General features: G+C 37.8%; 2 protein-coding genes across 2 annotated transcripts; both read right to left on the reverse strand.

Annotated features, from left to right (window-relative positions):
* Window positions 1-7965: 7965 nt before the first annotated feature.
* LOC141647702 (beta-glucuronosyltransferase GlcAT14C) lies at window positions 7966-14205 on the reverse strand. Its single transcript, XM_074455999.1, has 4 exons — window positions 13622-14205; window positions 9616-9691; window positions 9422-9537; window positions 7966-8541 (listed from the first exon to the last, which is right to left on the reverse strand). Exons 1-4 carry the CDS (start codon window positions 14106-14108, stop codon window positions 8030-8032), a joined length of 1191 nt encoding a protein of 396 aa, XP_074312100.1. The 5' UTR covers window positions 14109-14205; the 3' UTR covers window positions 7966-8029.
* A 1723-nt stretch (window positions 14206-15928) lies between these two features.
* On the reverse strand, window positions 15929-21229 carry LOC141647703 (uncharacterized). The gene is made up of 2 exons (XM_074456000.1): window positions 20996-21229; window positions 15929-16377 (listed from the first exon to the last, which is right to left on the reverse strand). The coding sequence occupies exons 1-2, from the start codon at window positions 21165-21167 to the stop codon at window positions 16109-16111; spliced, it is 441 nt and encodes a 146-aa protein (XP_074312101.1). The 5' UTR covers window positions 21168-21229; the 3' UTR covers window positions 15929-16108.
* Window positions 21230-22432: the final 1203 nt, after the last annotated feature.

The raw sequence follows: 22432 nt of genomic DNA on the forward strand, positions 1-22432 counted from the left end.
CAGAGCATTCAGATAACAGCTTTATAACTATCACACCATACCACATCCCGTGAGGTCAGAACCTCACACAACCATTTATACACATCATAGACCCGTAATTACATCCAACTGGTCAGTCCTGATAACGTAAGTTACCACCTGATAAAAGTTACCTCTCACCCGAGCTTAACTCGTATACACCTCATAACATATTCTCCCATTCGCATATCCATCACCCTCTGCCAAATGTAGCCACACCATTAATACTCAACTACTAACAACAGTCTCATATAACCACATCTTATACTCTTTCATAACCATACTTATCAATCTGGTCCCTACAAAATCAACCTCTTTAGAATTGCTACCTTTCTAATATACCATCACCCTTAACCACTAGTCACAAACCATAACACTACCACTGTCCGGACATCAAACCCCTTACACTCGTCTCTAAATATCACGTTTTCTTTCCTATCTTTGGTTAACATCCCAAATAACGAACATCAAATCCATCAACAAAATTACCTCAACATTCTTCCCAATACTATCCCGAACTGTATCGTCATCTAACTCTCCACCAAAATCTCATAGAGTGCAGATACTAAATCAACCTCTTACTCCCTTAATTCCTCGAAATTCATGATTAATCATGTTGTCCTGAAACTTCTGTATAACCATTAACTCACTTACTCTTGGTAGTATCATACATCCCAATGATTCCTTACTTTTATATCACATAACTCCGGTGAACATTTTTCTCAGCTTACTTGTATCCTTCTTTTCTCTTTATACTCAACAATCCCATTTAATATCTCAACTCCTTATTACTTCTACCTAACCCTTTAGTGCTCCAATTACCTTCTCATCGCTCCAAAACTCAAATCTCATTATTTTATATCGATATCACCTCACTCTTTCTTACCATGGGTCTTCTCTTATTATGCTATTACTCACACTTGCCACTAATCTATCCATAAAATCAACGTTCACTGGATACCACTCTTCTCAACCCCTTTAAAACGAACTTTCACTACATATATCCTTAACCCACATGACTCCTAATCATCTCCCTCTATAATTCTTTACACATCTCAAGCTGCCACTATCCACATCCTTACTTTGAATCTTTTTATTCTCACGTTCCTTAGACTCACATCATCCCTTGCCCATATTCACTTGCTTTTACGTTACTCAACGCACAATCATATCACTCATCTCATCTCAGAAAACATGCTCTATGTCTCAATTAAGCCATAACGATCTTCCTTTTTCTTTTTCCACTATCTATCACAACCACATATAACTCATGTCCTCCCACCGAACTCATACTCACCTCAGGTGTCACTCCTTACATCATAAGATTGGGTAACTTACGCATCAGGATCAACATACATATAAATCAATGCATAAAGAAGCAAGATAACACCTTTGAATTAAACATGATATGCAACGAAGTTAAAAGATAAGCATATGACCCGAATCATGGGTCACTAGATCGAGTACTGGCCACTCGATCGAGTAAGGGACTTACTCGATCGAGTAGGTGAAGGTCAGAAGCACGTAAAACAAATCACCAGGGCTACTCGATCGAGTAACTGACATACTCGATCGAGTGCCCCCCTACTCGATCGAGTACCAAGGCTACTCGATCGAGTACCTACGCATTTCTCAGCACTGTCCAGTTTTCGTAAAACAGTCATAACTCACTCATTTCTTGGTCGTTTTGGGCATGTTTAGAATCGTAAAAGAACAAGCTATCACCTCCAATTGGAATCACATTAAAATCATTTATGCATCTCAAGTTATAACATTTTAAAGATAACCTCTTTATAATTGAAAACACAACTACTTGATTTTACTTCCCAACAACTTAAACGACAACATGGTAAACAAAACAACTCGATGCTCATAAAACTAGTATCCCTAACCACATGTTACTAACTTCAAAAGCCAAGCAACAAATAACTCGATGCACATATATCATTCAACTTACCAATCACATATTACCCACATGTTTTTTTATATTATATAACTTTACGTAAACAACATCACAATTATATGACATCAAGTATCATATTCACATATTACTAGCATAACAACCTTATAAAATCTCTTCCATCACACAACATGCTTTAAAAAAAATATCATATTATCATGCAACAATTATCATCTTTTTCCACCAATTATTCATGCTCTTACTCAAACTTTCAGCTATATAAACTCGTACAACACTACCAACAACATATATGTATACATAACTCTATGTATAACTCAAATCAAACAAATTTTCTTTCCGTATTTCTATAATGCCATATCGTAAAACAACTATCATGCTTTCAATCAATAACTTACGAAATCACATCATCACCATCTTTTCTACACATTCCCCATTCTCCACATACATACATCCACTGATTCATGCCACACATCACTACATAGCTACACAATGCACAAGGTAAACACATAGCGATCCCGACTCATATCCCACAGTGACCGGTTCAAAGTTGTAGGGCGAGTTCGCGACTTTAGGACGTCTCCCAAGTCTTTGCATTAGCTCCTACAACTTCTACCGCAGGTTCATTTTAATTGACTCTCTATGTTCATTGGATTCATTGGTTACAGGTTTCAGGATCGTCTCTCTGATACCATTTTGTAACACCCCCATACTCCAAGTGCCTTACCAGGACCACTTAAGGCATGGAAGTGCTACCATCTCGGTTCCCCGAGGCAATGATAATCATAAGACAATAACGAAACATACTTAAGAGTATATAATGTTTAAAGTGATTACAAACCAACTCCAAAACTGATAAAAGAAATACAGATTCTCAGACGGTCTACTGCTAAAACTATCAAAGCTATAAAACGTCGTCTGACACAGCGGAAGACTTCTAAGCGCCACGTGATGACTCATCCGGCTATCCCATACGCGTCATATCATACCGCTTTCGAATCGCTCACCACCCCGAATGGATCACCACGATTTTTAAAACATTAAACGGGTCGAGTACTAATCACACAATTTATATAACCAACAAGACGATAAACAACACGGCTCAAACAAATCACACACAATCACCCACTCCAATCAATCTCCGTCACCGATCGTCCACCTGGACCACCGCCGATGGGAGACCATGGCCGTACCCACCAAATCCCCGCTCATCATACCGAGCGATAACCCTGTCCCATTAATGTGCACATCCTCTTCCGTGGCGGGTTCCACGAAGGGCGAAACTAGGGCGTGAAGCCACTCCCGCAAGTGACTCCACTCAGCCGAGAACGCATCTCGAGAACCAGAGACAAACAATCACAATCACAATACAATATCACAACCGTCTGAATCAATCAACAACACTAACTACAGCACAGTCACCACACATTATGTAAGTAATACTGAGTAGGGAAACCCTACCCGGAACAAAGAACACAATCGACGGTCTCAACAATTTGTATCAAAATTCCTCTTCTACGAATCCTCCTCCTAACATATAATCACATAATTACTAACAATCACAAAACTAACACAAATCCTCAATTCCCAAAATTAGGGTTTAAACAAAGTTAACTAAATACTATAAAATTGGTATGTAGATCTTACCCTTGACGCAAGGAACATTATGATGCAAAGAACAAGATGATCCGACACTCCTAGCCTTGGGGATTTGCCAACAACGCGACGAGAGAGAACTACGTAACTCCTTTTTCTTTTGAAAGGTTTAGAGAGGTTAAAAATGATGAAATAAACTGACGGAAACCTTTTATATCAAACTCGCGTTATTAGCAAAACCCGTCAAAACAACCCCGTAAAACACACTTACTCGATCGAGTAACTAACGTACTCGATCGAGTGCCGCTTACTCGATACTCGATCGAGTACCCAGGCTACTCGATCGAGTACCCAACAGGTCAGAAACTATTTTAAAACGCAAAACACACTTACTCGACAGAGTAAGGCCCACTCGATAGAGTACCCAGAGACTCATAAAACCGTGGTATTACAAAAACTCATCTAGTGTGTGACCCTGTAGGACCGATTAATACTACCAGAATCATAACTCATTTAGGACTCAAACTACGAGCGGCTCTTACCAGAACATCGTAGCCACATAGAATTAATCAGTTATACAATATTCCGGACATATGGGCACACTAACTCTTTCACTTTTGGCTGCAATAGTAGACGACTCGACCGGATCTGGGATGAGTGTTGTGTTGAAAAGTGTCAATATGAATCGTCTTTATCTTTGCATTCTTTGGGAGTGGTGAGAATGGTGAAACAGAGTCGCCGGCAATGTGGACTTGTTCATTATGGACGAGAACGGGAGTATTAGTCTCCGACGGGAGACCATTGTTCGGGTCAAGCATTCAGAACTTCAAAGAATTTTTCTCTCACTAGAATTCGGCTTTGGAAATATACCATATGATAAGAAGAGATATATGTTAAAAGTAGTGTTTGCAAACAAGTTCAAAGACGTTTTGAGTCCAACAATATGTTAGCAACTCTCAACACTTCTCGAAAACTATATAGGTAGGCGAGACATATCTTCACTGGTATTGTGAACCCCCGAAATCTTACGATAAAGTAAATGTAAACTTTGCAGCGGAAAAAGCGATATTTTAAAAACTTTGATATTAAAAACCGCGGAGTCACTATATAAACCAAAAAATTGAGTTTAATAAAGCTTTTATATAAAGTACTACTTGGCTAAAAGTGCGGGATCTTAATCCCTAAGTAAGACACAAATATAAAACTAGATACGATCCTAAAGTACAATGAGGGAGGTCATTCATTGTGAGGACAACGCTCGCTAGCTCACACGTCTTCACCCCCAAGAAGCAACACTATCACCTGTCATTCATGTAAACATGAACGCCATAGTCAGTGGGGAGTAACTCAAGGTTCTCTCGGCCATATTATATCAAAACAAACATAAATAAGAACATAATTCAGACAAAGCATAATGAATACAAGATATAATTAACATGACAAGAGAAACAAGGATAAACATAGATCATACGTGTTAACATGGATAACTTGATAGACAAAGTAAGAATGAGTTATAAGCAAACATGTTAGCATGGGTAACTTGACATGAGATAGCTAGAATGGACGATAAACATACATGTCAACATGAGTACTTGATATAAGAAAGTAAGAATGAACAATGAACATACATGTCAACATGAATAGCATGATATAGGAAAACAAGGATGAATGATGAACACGCATGATCACATGGATGGCTTGTTATGAGAAGGCAAGACTAAACAATAAGTAAACTTATGTGACATAGATGAACAAGAGGCTAACAATATAGTACATATGAGTGAACGTCGTAGCCATTTCCTTTGAAAGCATTTTAACACACTGTACGGGATGTGGCTACTAATGTCACATGCATACCAATGCCTTTCATCTCACCATAAGTACGAAACTTCAATCTCGTCAATACTAGGTGGCTTGCATCTCACCCCTAGTGTTCGATAGGACCGAAAGACAAGAAGTATACAATCCAAGGCATAAACGTTTCCAATAGCAAATGACATATGCAAATAACCAAAACCAAGCATAAGACTATTACTTCTCTAAGAGTCATTTCCTCCCGGTAGGACGACGATCATAATACGGTCCTTGTCTAAACCTGGCCAGGCTCTTGGGATGAATGTTTCCCGATTCGACATGCGATAAATGTTTCACATTCAAGACTCGAACGACAGAACGTTAACCAAATCTCGGCAGAACGGCACGAGAGAGGCGTAAATCATGTCAAGCAAGAGTATAAGGCATAATGACATATCCATAAGAAGACGACTCAAAACAAGTAGGCACTCAAGATAGGTATTTCACACTTGAAACTTGATAAGGAGTCGACAATGAACAAGTAATAACTCGAGTGTGAAGCATAATACGCCATTTGACATACGGGTGAATGAAATTTAAGGCATAAGAAACTATGTTACAAATGAATAGCATAATAACATTTTCATGAGAAAACGATCCAACATAAGTAATCATTCGAGATAAGCATTTCACCTTTTACAATTGATAAACAATCGATAATGAATAAGTAACAACTCGAATATGAATTATAAAACGTCATTTCATTCTTATATAACATAAATAAACATTATATTTCACATTTACATGTCACTTGAAACAAGTATAAACAAACGATAACAAATGAATTAAGTAATATGATACAAGAGGCAAAACGTAAACAAACAAATGAGAACTCAAATATGAAGTATATAGCACCATTTCATACTTTCCTAACATGAATAAACATTATACCTCATATTTACATGTTACTTAAACATAGTATAAACAAACAATAAAAAATGAATTAAGTAATGCAAAACACGAGGCAAGACGTAAACAACCAATCCTGAATCAACCATGAACATAGCACAAGTCAAATGGGAACACTTGAGTCATGACGATGGGAGGTGGGGGCTGGCGGCCGCTACTGCTTGGGTAGGGCAGAGGCACGGCTGGACTAAGTGTTGTCCCGGTGGGGAGCACCTCATCCCGGCCGGTACGACCACCCTTGGTCCCGGTGGGCCAATCTCATCCCGGCCAGGGACGGATGAAAGAGCAAAGGGAGGTCAAGTGCTCACCTCTATCCCGGTGTGGGATGGATTCATCCCGGTGGGGCGGCAGTAGGTCGCTAGGGAGATGGCTTGGGACGAGCCTAATTGAGCTGGGATTTGTTCTAAGCTCGTTCCACCAAATTTATGCACAAGTGAGACGGTTTATACATGCTTTTCTATCCAATTAAAATATAAACATTTATAATATAATTCCATCCAATTAATATAAACATAATATGTAATAAAAAAACATAATAAACATTTATAAACATTTATAAACATAATATGTTTATAAACATAATATGTTTATAAACATTTATAAACATAATACTGTATGTAATAAAAAAACATGAAATACATATAACTTGAGACGGAAATTAATAAGCAAATGATTTCTCATCCAACATAACCCAATTGTTCCAATTATAACACTTCAAACCAGTTATCTTATAACATAAATAAACATGTTAACTATAGCATATTTGAGACGGATTTGGCTAATTAACACATTTAAGCATCCAATTTCACTCAATTGATAACAATTATAACATGCTTAATATTCCATACAAATGCTTAAGACATCATCCAACAACAATTACTTAAGTAAGAAGCATGTAATAACATGTAAAGTTACCAACTTTATCATTTAAAAGACTAATCTTTAACAAGTAAAACACATAATTGATACAATACCGACTAACCTATCACCGTTACCTTTTAGCTCTTCAAATTCTCAATTCGTCAAGTCCGAGTCTTCAAAGCTTGCTTCCCAACAACTTCTTCAAAGAAAGGAGCAAATTACTCTAACCCTAGAAAGACGGAGTTTTTGAAAGACAAAGAAAGAATGCATCTTTCTTACAGAGAAAGGAGGGCGAGATAAGGAGAAGAATGGCGCGAAGATTGTGGTACTTGGTTGAGAAATGGAGAAGTTATTGTAGATCTAGGTTTCTCAACAAGAGGAAAAATGGGATGAAGTAAGAGATGTTAGAGAAGGGTTTGATGTAGAGAAAGGAGAGTAAAGAGGCTCAATAACAAGTATAGGCCCAAACAGCTCAACTTGAGTCGAAAATGATTAAAACTCGACTTAGAACTAACTATACGCCCTAAGTGGCCACGATGGTCATTAAAACTATTATTCTACATAAAAATCGCTATTTTTATAAAACTAGATTTTTAAAATATAAATAACATAATAAAACAATTAAAAACATTTTAAAGACCAAGGCGGAAATCGCGGGTGTTACAGGTATATTGTACCCCTCGTGATAATTATAACAATAATCTCCAAGTGTATAACGATCGCGAGTGTGGAGGGAGAAGTCGCTTCTCACTCGATAACTTACTTGAATTTATCACTACCTTATGAGTAAGTTGATAAACGATTCCATGGAAGCAAGCAATGTCACTACAATGATACTGCACATTATACACGATTCCATGGAAGCAACAAATGCTAATTACATTGTTTAGACCTGAAGTTTTCAGGATCAATCAGCTGCAGTAGGAGTTTTGCAAATCGTCTTGAGTTTACACTCGGTTTAATAACATCAAAACTTCCAAAACGTCCACATGGATCCTTTCCAAGAACTGGATTCCCTAGGCACCATCCCCCGGGTATAAGGTGACCATTCATTCTACTCAGAATGTCCTGGTCAATTTTTTGAAGAACCGGGTCATTATCGGAGAATCTATGAGCAAAAGGGGCACCACTTTGAACCATGTCACCAAAGTTGTCTCCGGTCAAGTTGAGAGCTTGCTGACTTGTATCATCCCATTTCGTATAGTGGAGATCGTTGTTCACAGTGGTATTCTGGTAGTTTTTATGGTTACAAATAACGCTGTGGAAGTAACCTTCCGAAGAAGATAGGAAATTTGCGTAGTACATGAGTATTGTGCGAGGTAGGTTATCCCATCCCCATATGCAGAAATCAATAAATGATCGAGTTAGTATTACACTTTCAGAACCTGCCAATTGAAAAAAAAAAAAAAAAAAAAAAAAAAAAAAAAAAAAAAAGAACTTAATCAGTATGAATAAATAATTAGAAACATCTCCAACAAGCAAAGGTCGAGTAAAGGTCCTAAAATCATGGAAAATTTCTACTTTTGAGCCTGGAGATTTAGCCTACTTCACTTTCATGACTTGAAATTTCACTAATTAAACTATGGTGAACTGAAATTCGAGTTAGTTCTGACTTTGATCATCTCAGAGGAATACCAACAAGATTTTGCCCAAGTAAGAAAATTTTGAAGCAAAATGAATTACCTTTTCGCTAACTTACGTAGAGCTTCACTTCAATATTTACTAGTAATTTTTTACACTTTATTAGCTAGAAAAATGACATTAATTTAAATGCCATGCAACTATCTTTGACCTTGAGTCATCAAAACGATAAAAAAATTCAAATAGGTTACCAAATTGAGAAATAACTCATAGCACTAAAATCGAATTAGTGAAACATTATGCACCAAAGTTAACTAAGCACAAAACGTGAAGAAAAAGTCTCACGTTAATCCATTCAACTGACAACCAATCTCATATACCATTAACCCACAACGACAACATTACAGAGATGCTCTGTATGGAATCACGCTTATAGTTGCAAATCACGGTTACATACTTTATTACATACGATGCAGTGGCGTGGCGTGTCCAATGTGGAATTAATGTCAAATTATGATGTGGAATTATTTGAGCCTCTCGAGTACATTCCAAACAGATATCTCAAATTGGTAGCTTTTACAAGTAACACAGAAGGTAAAACATTCATGTTTTAGTCACATAACCACATGATAATGAAATCAGCAACAGAACTGCAAAGAAAAAAAACTAAAATGACTCTCTTACCTGTGTACAACTTAAAAGAAGATGGCAGAGACCTTTTTTCTTTAGCCCAAAAAACATCTGATTTTTTCTCAAGATACAAGCCCGGGTCAATGATGATAGGCCTTGCTCTTTGTTGCCTGAAAGGGACAAATGACTTGGGTTAAAGTTTCGGAGTTTACGCTGCAGGAAGCTGAATGACGGAAGAGTACACTCACTCTTTCCAACCAATGTCACTAGTGTGCTCAAGAAAGTTCAAGTCTCTAGGCAAGTAAGAGAAGATGTGGAGAAGATCTGCAAAATAAACCCGTAACAGAATAAAAAATAATGCAAGTGATTAAGTGAACATATCCTCCGCATAAATAAAATTTTGACAGATTTCTGAAAGTTGCAAGTTTGTACACGCTATCAAAACTATCCTCCCATGCATTGGACCTTTGGATATGCACATTCATATAGTCAATGCACAACAATATTGCCATCCTCATAATCAGCCAAGGATTGCGATTGAGTGAGAAGAAAAGTTGATCGTGCTCAATACACGCAGGAAAACTGTGATCATGTCAAAGAAGTCATATAATATTGTCCTACGCTTCTTATAGGCAGCTTGATACATGTCTTATGCGTCATACACTTGTACCGTTGAGCTAGAAGTATTCAACACGGGTGCAAAGCAGGCCTGATCCTAAGCGCAATGGAGGCGTGTCACCCTGGTTCTAACAATGTAACAAAGGTCTACTTCTAATCGACCTAGGTGTGCGTAGCTACAGGTATTCTGCTCAACATAAAAGACACATCACTACCTGTCTAGGCAGATCACCAACGTACTACCACGTCTATCACAAACATTGGCCAAATCTGGTCTCCAAAACTGCAGTATTTATAGCTGATTACTGCTGATATAAGTAGTAGGATACATAAAGGACTTATCACATAAGTCTATTTAGGTAAACTAGATAAAACTATTCAGCAATAAAAACAGTTTTATTAAAACGTTTAACATGAAACCAAACTTATTTTATACATAGAGGACTTATCACTGTTTCTATTAAAGTCTAATCTATAAAAGAATTGAGCAATAATCAATGGTCTATTAAATTGTTAAAGCTGAAAACTTGAAAAATCAACCTATCTACCCCATATACCAACTCTATATACGGAGTAGATGAGAACCCAGTGATAGAATTAGAGAGAATTATGAAACGGTTTTTATCATTAAGAATTGCATAAATGAAAATAGGATACAAGGTATACATTTATACTAGAGACTAATCAACCCTAAATGACACAACTAGCCGTAATACAAGTATCAACAATTAGGCAAGAATTTCCTATGAGATAAACTACCATATACAAAGAGATATGATTAGCTAATAATAAGGAAATTACAATAATATAGGAAGATATGATAATATTCTTTACATTCCCCCGCAAGATGGACGATCCGTAGGTTAGACCAATCTTGGAGACGATATCTTTGAAGCGTAGACGAGGGGTATCGGTCGTGGTACTTGTGAGTGTGGCGAAGAGCAGATGAGACGTGGGCTGTAGCTATGGGTAGGGGTGAGCAAGTATAGGTCCGGACCGAAAAAATGGACCGGACCGGACCATTTGGTCTGGACCAAACCCGGACCGAATTTTTTTAGGTCCGGTCCTCAGTCCTCATTTTTTGAGTTTTCGGTCTTCGGTCCGGTCCGGACCAGACCCGGATATTTGAGGTCCGGACCAAATGGACCGAATTTTATGTTTCTAAAGACTATCATTAGAATATTATAAACTAAATTACCATTTTATCTTCACAAGACATTATAAATTAATATTGAATATTTTTTTCTCAAAAACAATCGTCTAATTATTCATCGACATTTAATTTAGTGAAACTTAAATGTAATTATCATACACGAAACAATGAAAGAATTAGTTCTAGGTCCATTTCGGTCTAAGACCGGACCGGACCGGACCGAATATTTCGGGTTTGGTCCGGTCCAAGACCGAAAGTTTTAGGACCGGTCTTCGGTCCACAAAAATTTTATTTTCGGTCTTCGGTTCGGTCCGGTTTGGTCCGGTCCGGTCCGTTCTGGTCCGATGCTCAGCCCTAGCTATGGGCGGTGTTGCTCCGAGAAAAATAGAGGCATTAGCCATGGTGGGCAATTATGGATGTATGAAGGGTGAGGGGACATATGAAAGGTGAGGGGACAAAAGGCAAAGTGAGCTTGGTCGTATGGATGCATGAGATTGTTTGCTGCGTGGAGTATCATTTTTTTTTTTTGTGTGTGTGTAAAATTAGGGTTACAGCAAAGATAGTATCCCAAGGTCAGGAATTTGAAGGTTGAAAGTGATCAAATATATAATACGGTCACAACCTGGGCCATGAGTTTTCTTGTGCTTCAAGGTGGCTATGATGGATGCACTGATGGAGTGATGGGCGAACCTCAGGTGTGCCACACGGTGCGGCAATGTAGACGGGTGGGTCGCCGGAATTGGGTAATGTGCGGGTTGTCATGTGCTTTAGTGATGAGTGATTCATCAAACTGGTGCGGCGATATAGACAGGTGGGTCGCCGGAGTTGAGTTGTTGTGAGGTTGAAACAAGGGTGGTAATTGATGAACAAATACACCAATTCGGTTATGTAGAGCGGTGACGATGAAGGGCATCGAGGCGGTTGGGTTGTAAGGACAGTGTCGTGGTTCAATCTCAATGTCGACAACGCTGTGCAAGTGGAGGGTGGTTGCTTTTGAACGGTTGCCGAGAATGAACAGTGGGATAGGGATGAATCCCGTCTCGGATTTGCAAGATAAAAGAAAAGGTGTAAGGGTGTTCTATTAAGTGAACATATGCAGAAAAAAAAAAAACAGTATGGGTTTGGATAAGACGTTTAAAACTGGTATTTTTGGTTGTGATCAAGTTTTGTACCGAGAGGGTGTTTGTTCAGTGGTGGTCGAAATTTCAGTGTTTGTTCGGAAGCATAGATGTCCGGTTTTGGTTGGATTTATGGTCGTAAAGTTAATTGGAGTTGTTGGTTATTAGTAGATGGGAAGCAATAAGGGGTCGAATTTGATTTGGGTGGTGCACAATGTCGTAGTGGTGATATGGTGGTTCGGTTTCGTTGTGAGTGCGACATTGATAAATGGTTTTGATGGTGTAAATTTATACGTAAAAAAGAAAAAAAAGAAAAGAAAAATAATGTAAGGTAGGCCATATGAAGCAATTGGTTGGAATGACACTTGATTTGTAAGAGATTTTGGCCGAATAATAGTGATGGCCAAGGGAAAACAACTTTGAATGGTTAGATGCAATTCTGGGTGTGGTGGCAGCGGAAGAGGATGAACTCTTAAGGCGTTAACCTTTATCAAGAGCACGAGGCTCTGATACCACGATAGAATTATGAAACGGTTTTTATCATTAAGAATTGCATAAATGAAAATAGGATACAAGGTATACATTTATACTAGAGACTAATCAACCCTAAATGACACAACTAGCCGTAATACAAGTATCAACAATTAGGCAAGAATTTCCTATGAGATAAACTACCATATACAAAGAGATATGATTTGCTAATAATAAGGAAATTACAATAATATAGGAAGATATGATAATATTCTTTACACCCGGTAGCCTCTTTAGAAGACATTTACCATAAAATCAGGTGGTTTTTTTCTTCGGACACTACCTAACATTTATCCCGGTTTGTGAATAACAATATCGTTTTATCTTTTGTGATACACTACCTACTATTTACAAAAGACTGTTAAACACCACCAATAGCAGATTTGGGTAATTAAAAAAAAAAACTTCATCATTGACTGATGGAATCATGTGCCATTGTAGATAAAATCTATTTTCCCTCACTTTTTAAGAAAATCACTTGATTCAAATTCTGGCCAACGTTGCTACTTGTCTTTTATTTTTTTTTCATTAATTACGTAAGTGGACATAATTCACCTCCAACATTTCTATAATATACCCTTTTGTATTCCTCTTTCCATTAACAATCCAATTCCATTCCACTAAATCATCAATGTAACTAAATCAGCCAACTGCATGGAATATAGAACAGAAATGAAGTGTACTAAACAGAGCTGAAATTAAGGCCAACAGAACTGAATTGAAATTAACCATATTGCAAACGGAACTGAACTGAAATATACAAGGAGAGATGCAATTAACGATACCTGTTTCAACAAAATATAAAAATAGAATGAAGAGAATAAGAGAAATAACCATCTTGCGAAAGAAGAGGATAATCCCCGACACGGAGATTAATAAACCAATCCCAATCCTTAGCCTGCTTCAACAAAATAGCAAGAGCATGGATGGTGGCGGCGACGACAGTGGGGCCCTTAGAGGTTATCAAATCCGCCTTACCAACCACCATTACATTCCGAAAGTGGCGAAAAGCGGCCTCCGACTTAGCATACTTGGCTAGCTGAAGACGCTCTTGATCAGACGCGTGGAGATCAAGGTGAAGTAGGTAGTAGTTCCGAGGATGGTAAACCGATTGGAGAAGTCGCTTAACTTGATCGGCTTCGCCGCGGGATCCGGAGATAAGGTATGCGAATCTAGGGAGTTGAGGAAGGGAGTGTTGGGTGGAATTGTTAGTTGGTGGTTTTCGACGGTGGAGTATCAATGTGGATATTAGTAGGAGGGTGAATATGGTGAGTAGATAAAAGGGTGTCCGCCATTTTTGGCTCAGTTGTGATCGTTTCATTGCTTAGTGACAGTCACTGACTGGGCGATTTAGTTGTTTGGTTATGGCCTTATGGGGTTACCGGAAATAGGGAGGAGAGTTGAGACTTAAGACTTAGGTGCCGTTTGGTAAACAACAAGAGAAATTAGTAGATTCCGAGTTAATTAGTAGGTTGACCAATCAATCTACTATTTTCACGTGTTTGGTAAACGGCATATTCTGATAGCATATTGGTGGAATCTACTGTTTTTGAATATGCTGATAATAGCAGCATATTGTATTATATTCAATTTATACATGAAATCATTCTAATTATCCTATAATCTGCTAATTACCAAACACCCTTTCTTAATCTGCTAATTTAATTTGATAGTCAAACCTGCTACTAAAATATGCTAATATCTGCTATTATGAATCTGCTTCTGCCGTTTGCCAAACAGGGCCTTAAGACTTGAGACTTGAGAGCGACTCAGTTTTTAGAGAAAAAACCCTATTGTTATTTTCTAGACGATGTGTAACTAATCTTTCCTCTTTGATTCAAGCAATTGAAGCACTCTATATCCGATTGTGAGTTTGAAGGTTTTAATTCCTCTTCTTGATTATTGTGAATTTCTTAGTTCTTAATTATATGAATGTTGATTGATTATTGCTAGGTGTACAACTTGTGAAACGATTTCTGCATTCTACTGTTAGTATTGTTAATTGAATAGGATTTATTGATTAACTTTTTACATCTGTAACATCTAAGAATTAGTTTTGAACGGGATACGTTGATATTGGTCTTAGAAGCGATTCACATAAATATCTAAAGTGCAACTAGATTGTATGCGCTATTTATTCTCTATAAAATTCTCTCAATTTTAATGTTGACGTTGAATTAAACTCTGAACTGGATTGTTAGGGTTGTTTATAGTTAGGGTTGATTAAGAACATGATTCATTTTAATTGACTATTCATAAGGAGAATTGGAATTTGTCATTCAGGATAAAATAATCAAGATTAGTAATTAAAAGCGTCTTACAATGATCAATTGTTAATGAGTGTTGGTATATGCTTGGCTCCGAGACCTTTTAAATCACTTGATACACCTTCAAATCATTAGCTTTATTTATTAATTTGCAATAGCTGCTCATTTTAGATCGACCTCGGGGAGGCCACATCGCCGGCGTAAGAAAGAACTAGCATGGGGTGGTAGAAGGAGTGGCCGGCGGCGGAGTATAATAGAATAGGGTTTTGTTTTTTTTTTTTAATTTATTTGGGATTTTCTGGGGAGGGAAAGAAGAGAGTTTTATTATGCGTTTCAAATTGTGCTGATGGTGGGTGTGCATAAATTGTTAATCTAATTCTCTTGGGTTCGACCCTTATTTCCGCTTTACTACTATTTAGTATTTGGATTTAAGTGATATAAATTGTTAATTTGAGGCATACGACTTTGGCTTGTCATTATTGATAACCTAGCCAAACAAGCAGCGGTGGGAACATACGAATGTTAATCTCCTGTCAAATGGTGTCACGAAAACCATGTAATAGAAGTGTATTGCAAAAAAGTTGTAGGTTATATAACCTAACCAATGGTAAAAACATACAATTGTGTTAGGCTCCTGCCTAATCGGCACCACAAAAGGCATGTGATAGGAGTGTATTGCGGAAAATGTTTTAGACTGACGCACGAAACAAAATGTCTACAAATTTATTGAAATAACTTCATGAAAATAGTTAGCTTTGAAAATTTTTAAAGCGGTAAACTTGATATAACAACAATACATTTCCTTACCCGCCAAATTTCATATTAATGCATATGTTTTGCAAAAATAATATAAATAAATTGAACCAGAACAATATAAATAAATGGAGGTACTATTCGGATAGTGTAACTTTTGGCAAGTGTGATTGATGAACAACAATTCCCCGACCTAGCACCAAAGGCAAGGATCATTGCCATAGTTTGAATCAAGAATACCGTGTATAATATATACATTGCACAGAAAAAGGGTGAAAGCAACAAAATAATCTAAATCATATCACTTGATTGGAGCAAGAATGGTGTATATTAATAGAAAGGAGACGATGATTATAGCCCCAAAAAGAGTGAACTTAGGGCTGGTCCATAACATGAGGTTTGATTTCTCAGTTCTCTTAATGGGATCAACTTCCTCGGAGAGCGGATAATTTGACCGCCTTGGATTCCAACTCACATACTTGTTAGGAGAAAACTGCGAGAACAGACTCTTTTTACTTTGCTTCTTGAAGCGTGTCCACGCTTTGTCCCAATCTGTTGAAAATTTGTCACCTACAAAAGATCCGACAAGTTGCAGGTGAACATAACACATAGGTGTATATTATGAAGAAATGTCTTGACATTTATTTGGTTGCATTAAGCACAATGCATCATTACAAAGCAAAGCATAAGTTTGTTTGAGATACCAAGTCATACGGAGTACTATGGTAGAAACCAGTAACTACAGAAGCTCAGATCACATTCGAAAAGTACATGAAACCAACTAGTGCTTTGGCTGCAACAGAACTTGAAAAAGGCACCCAAAGAAAAAGCTTGTCCTTGGAGATAATCAAGAAGGTACAATCATACTGCACTGAGTTGTGTTGCATGAGTTTCAGCAAAATGTTTTCTATCATGTCCATGTAACTTAAACATATATGTTGTGCTCACACTTGACCTCTTTAGGTTTGATCAAAGGTAATAATGCAATACATCGCATATAGTTTACTACACTTAAGAAGTGGACAATTAATTTTGGGCAGACGAATATGGACAATAGTTCAGGGAGGATGCTTGAATAAAATAAGGAATGGCATGTCGATGGAAAGGAACTAGAAAGGGGGTTTGCCGGTTTATCCTTTCTACAGGTTCATGTAAGTAGGCCCTTATACTCAACTATAGAGTAAAGGATTTTCAATAAGGTTATCATTAAGATTGAAGATTATTAACTTCCAATCTGTCAACTTAGTTTAAGAGTCAATTGCACACAAGCCATAGGGAATTGGGGAATGAACACTCCTCATCGGCGGTGTGATTCACACTTCATTAGGGAGGACAGAGACAAAACAGAATACAAGGGAAAATGGTAGCAAGGTATTTCATAACTTTATGTCGAGATAGAGAAGCTTAGTAACCAACAAAGTTATCATGTGTTTCCTTGCTCTATCAAAAAAAAAAAAAAAAAAAAAAGAAAAGTTATCATGTGTCTTGGAAAAAAATATATATTCTTCCTCAACAACATTACCCTACTGCCGCAAAGGCTCCGCTAAGGCAAGGTAAGGGAATCAGGCACGCTTACCTCTGTTAAAAAGGACAAGATGTACCTCCATCCTATCATATATTGTCGAATTCTCTCCTATCCAACCCAATGGTAACACCTTCATTTTTGGTATAATCCAAAGACATTCCCCTTTTAGCAAAACTTAGTCCAATCTCCTTGTAAAAACCCCAATATATACACAAAATGCGATAAATTATCGTTCACTCATAATTACTCCACCCGATTATATCTCTCTCCACCCCTCATTCCCTCAACACTATTAACCACTTATCACTTTACCATCACCAAACCCACCATGCAGCCATCACCGCCAATGAACCCCATTCACCCCCTGCGAGTGGCGACCAGATCACTCCGACAAGCACCATGCAGGAACCAAGACCAACTCTCGTGCACCACAAATGCTTTCAGAGTCGCTTGTTCCAAATTCAAACTTCTTATACAAAAACTAGAAAGTCAAAGGCATTTTCCTTAGTAATTCAGTGTATTTCTCCTCACCTTCACCACAGACCATCAAGTTAAAAAAGAAACGAGCTTCCACAGCCTTGTTGGTCCAGAACGCAGACCAGAGGCAAGTGGCAAATTTTTTACCGTTAACATATTAGACAAACCAAACCTCAAACATTTTATCAAGAATTTGCACTTAACAGCAAGTCTTCAACCCCTGAAGTCTGGACATTTATTACCCGAACGGCCAAAGAAAAAAAATACACAGACTTTTTTGTTTATAACGAAGTTTGATTTGTTCATTTGAGTGGCTGTGATTATCTTTAAATGTCGTCCTCAAGCAGAACAGCATAATTGACGCGGAGCTGAGCTCTGACAGCGTGACTTTTAAGGGAAAACAGGAAAATGCTTCTTCTAAAGTCTAAACTACGTCCAAAAATCTCTTCACATATTAAAGCCTACATGGCTACATACAATGAGTACAAATAACTACATCACGTTTTCCCTGATATGTTCAACATCAGTTGAAACAAGCCTTTAGAATGTTACTAAGACTCTAAGAGTCATTAGGAAGTAGGAACCATAAGAAATGGACATGAGAACGCTGCAAGTCAAAGCCAATACACCCAGGGTTGTTTGGTTCAAGTGGTTGAAATGAAATGGATTAAAATGTGATATTCTGGAGGACCCCATACCTCCTTATAGCCGTTTATTTCACTCTTTAAGTTTATATGAAGGAATATGGAGTTCGAAATCTACGGGGAAAGGAGGGTATGAAATTCTAGTGGGTTAAGTTGGGAGTTAGAATCCATCAGATCTCTAAACCCATTTTAAAATACCCAAACCAAACATTGGCCTTAATCACATCCATTCTATTGCATTCCAAGGGATGAAACAAAACACCGCCTAAAGAGGTCTGCTAAATGGACTGAAAGTGTGAATCCTCATAATATACCTAATACCAAATAATATCATTAATTCATATTTCGCCTTAAGATTAACAATTGGCTTGAAGAGTTGCAACTTACAAAAGAAAGGACTTTACTACTTCAGAAAGCTAAGCTCCATAGTGAGCCTTTTAATACTAAAGCTTAAGAACTTCGTTTATAAAACTAAGATTTAGAAATTACACCTCCTATTTAGGATGAAATAGTCGTTCCTACAGTACATAAGATACCTTACTTTACAAGGCACACTAGCAAGATCGTGAGCAATTAGATACATTAGTATCTTAATGAAACAGCCTAGATTCTTATGCAGCAACCATCATTTGAATTTGAAGTGCACGGAGAAAGCGTTGGGAGGATACTCCCTATGAAACAAACTTCAATCGAAGCACAATAACTATGCTAAAGATTGCAAGTTTATCGACATCATCTAAATAAATTAAGACACTTTCCAATAATAATGATCCCCTTCAATAACTAGAAGTCTAGGACACATCTTATTTGTCAACTTGTTCTCCCATTTGGATTTGAAAATATCAGAATAAGATACCATTAGGTCCTTAGAGTGCCCATCATTGATTTGAAAGCATTTTAAGTTCTAACACGCACTCATGGTGGCCTTCAGTCATAACTTGCAAGCTATGTAATAAAATAAAACAAAAAAGGACAAAGGGTGTGGTGGGTGGAGAGTTGGAGACTATTGTTTCACATTTGGCTAAAAAAGAAAGGGGCCAATAACACAGAAATAAAACGCACAGAAGATCTTAGAAAACATATCTACTTCTGTCGTAGGATAATGAACAAAACTCAAAAGGCAACAAGTGCGTTTATGCAGCAGCCTATTGTCACGAGATGATTACTTTGCCCCTTAGATCAAACTCGTGTGCTACCCGACTTACAATCCCGTTGCAAGCCAAGTCAAGCAAGACCCTCAATATGTGTTAGGCTATGGCTTAGACACTTAACAAGTGAAGTAGGAACTTTGGAATAAGAAGGCTAACACCACTTGGTGTTGGGAAAAAATTGTTTTTATTAAGAAAGCTTGAATATTACAAGTATGCTTACAAAGTGAGTTTGTGTGAGTGTCGGATGGCAAATGGAGTCTTTACTTTAATAAAAGTAATCTTTCCACACATTGTCTTAGTCTTCTCATCTTTACTTACTACTTCACTTGTTATTCACTTAGGATTTGCCTGACTTGACTTGCGACGGGACTGCGAGTCCGGTGGCACACGAGTCATTCTTAGGGGAAAAGAATCGTCTCGTGACACTATGCTTCATTTATTTGACAATGCACATACATTAATCATGCAGCCCCATTTACAGAACACAGATTTGGGCAATAGAGTGATATCTTTCCGAAGGTAAAAGTCTGAATGTGTCAATGACAATGTGCAAGACTTTAGACAATGAATTAGAGAACTGCCAACAAGGTGAAAAAACATGTGTGATGTATCCCAAGGTGAAGACAAAGCAAGTTTATGTGGTAAGATATCTACTTAACCATTGGAATGTAGACATACCCCCTCCATCCCAGAAGATGGATTGATCATGTTTAACTAGAGTTCATCTATAAACAGTCGGCATTACCCACCTGCCTTGAAAGGTTCCCATCTATGGCAGGTGAAGGGCGCAGAATGCACAAAGCTTTACCCTTATGTTAGAGGTTGTTGCTCGATGACCAAAATGATTACGAGTATATCTCAAAGCCCCTTTAACATTTTTCTTTTTTTGAAAAAATATCAGGTTCTCCTTTGATTAGTGACTCATAATTTAGGCTGAAAACAAACAAGTTTTTCCAACTTGAAATGCTTGATATAGATATTGGGAGAACCCATCCCAAAAGGTAGCTCAAAGGGCGGTCAAGCCCAATTTCTACATAAATCGCACATGAAGCCTCCCACACGGCCGATGTGGGACTCATGTCCCATACAATGCAATGGGCCGTAACAATGCTCCTCCATTTACAAGGTTGGTTAAGTTTTGATACGCCGATACAGAGAATCACTTTCTGGCCATCAATCACAACCCTTTAGTAAACCAAGTTCTGTTGAAACCCCATTATAGGGGTCATAAAAATGCATAATTGCTCCAATCAAATTATGCAGATCATAACTAAACCCATAATTAAGAAAGACAGAGAAAAAACCCACTTGAGAATTTTGATTTAAAAAAAATGAAACATAATTGGTAGAATAAATATATGGAAAAGATAAAAGTGAATTAGAAAGCATACCAGTGTTGTTATTGTTGTCTTTAGCATCATCATCTCCTTTGTTGGTGGAGCAAAAGGTAGAAAATGGCTTCCTGAAAAAGGAATTGTGTGATTGTTTAGAAGACAACAAGTTGAAGAAGGAGAAGGATGAGGAGCTTTGGCTTCGTTTTGGCACCACTACCATTACATCCATTTCTTTCTTCTTATTCTTATTCTTATTTTACTGCATTGCCTTATGCCTAATTGCCTTCCTCACTTCTTTTACTCTACTACGTAGACAGTAGTCCGTACTTCGTACACCACTGCATATCGGCCACATACTTTGTTCAATAATTATTGTGTAAAAACGTTCTCGGTCATCCCTATACTCGTTTGAACGGACACATTTATTTTACAATAAAAAAACGTAATTTATTTTCGCAGTACAATTTTTATTCATTTCAGTACAATTTACCCACTTTTTTCCATTTTATACCCTTCCCTAAAAACCAACCTGTGGACAAGGCCCTCGGGATCTGCGTCCGCGGGATCCACACTAGGCATAATCGACTCGAGGTTCTTTCGAATCGAATTAAGACAAATTAGAGTCGCCACCAAGTTTTATGGGAACTTGGAACCGTTCAAGTCAACTTTACACCTTTCATCGAAAAGCATAAAGCCAATCGACTACGAGTGATTAAAGATAAAGACTTGTACCCTATATCACTCGATTTGAATGACTCTCGTAATCCAATGGTATTTAGACGGATCCACAAACCATAGATCTTGAGTAAGGGGTGAGGGTACGTGTTAGGAAGCCCATAAGGACACCTAACCCCGCCCGTCAATAACGACCTCTACTAAGCCAAGTATCGGATTTCAAACAAGGTCATAGCTACTACGATATATGATATGCAAACATCGTTTTAAAACCCTAACATGTGAAGTTTCTATGTCGATTTAGATGCAACTAAACTAACTTTGTCAAAGTTGTAATTTAGCATGTGGGTTGATTGATCTAACAACATATAAACGAAACAAACAAGGCTTGATGGGAATGGGGGAGCCGTTGGGATCTATCCTATTACAACCCAGACATTTCATGCCGACACAACAAGAAATTAAAGATACAACTCGATCTAAAATACAACGCTATACACAAAACCATACACGACACACTACACGGCCAATTCGGCCTAGGAAAACGTGCACAAAGGGGTGGCCCACGGCTTACATGACTCACGGCCTTGGGTCACTCCTCGTAATGCGTGCTTTCACTTAATCTTATCGAATTAGACATTGGGTCACACACCAAAGCATGCACTAGCATAAATCGGGCCATGTTGCTTTAAACAACATGCGATTTACTACGCTCTTACATGCATTAGGGCACAACCATCTAACCAAACAAGACTAAGGTTTTTGGAAGAGGTTTTGACTCGATAAGAGAAAGCTAACTTGAAAATTACAACTCGATAA

Source organism: Silene latifolia, chromosome 3, assembly GCF_048544455.1.
Source record: "Silene latifolia isolate original U9 population chromosome 3, ASM4854445v1, whole genome shotgun sequence".
Classification (NCBI taxonomy): Eukaryota; Viridiplantae; Streptophyta; class Magnoliopsida; order Caryophyllales; family Caryophyllaceae; genus Silene; species Silene latifolia.

Bases quoted from the DNA above. Each gene is read 5' to 3' on its own strand.
- LOC141647703 (XM_074456000.1), bottom strand. From the start codon at position 21,167: ATGGATGTAATGGTAGTGGTGCCAAAACGAAGCCAAAGCTCCTCATCC. The intron at 16,378-20,995 runs GTATGCTTTCTA...GATCTTTTGTAG, and splicing joins AGACAACAATAACAACACTG to GTGACAAATTTTCAACAGAT.
- LOC141647702 (XM_074455999.1), bottom strand. From the start codon at position 14,108: ATGAAACGATCACAACTGAGCCAAAAATGGCGGACACCCTTTTATCTA. The intron at 9,692-13,621 runs GTTATTTCTCTT...TTTATTTTGCAG, and splicing joins TCCTCTTCTTTCGCAAGATG to ATCTTCTCCACATCTTCTCT. The intron at 8,542-9,421 runs GTAAGAGAGTCA...TTCAATTGGCAG, and splicing joins TTCTTTTAAGTTGTACACAG to GTTCTGAAAGTGTAATACTA.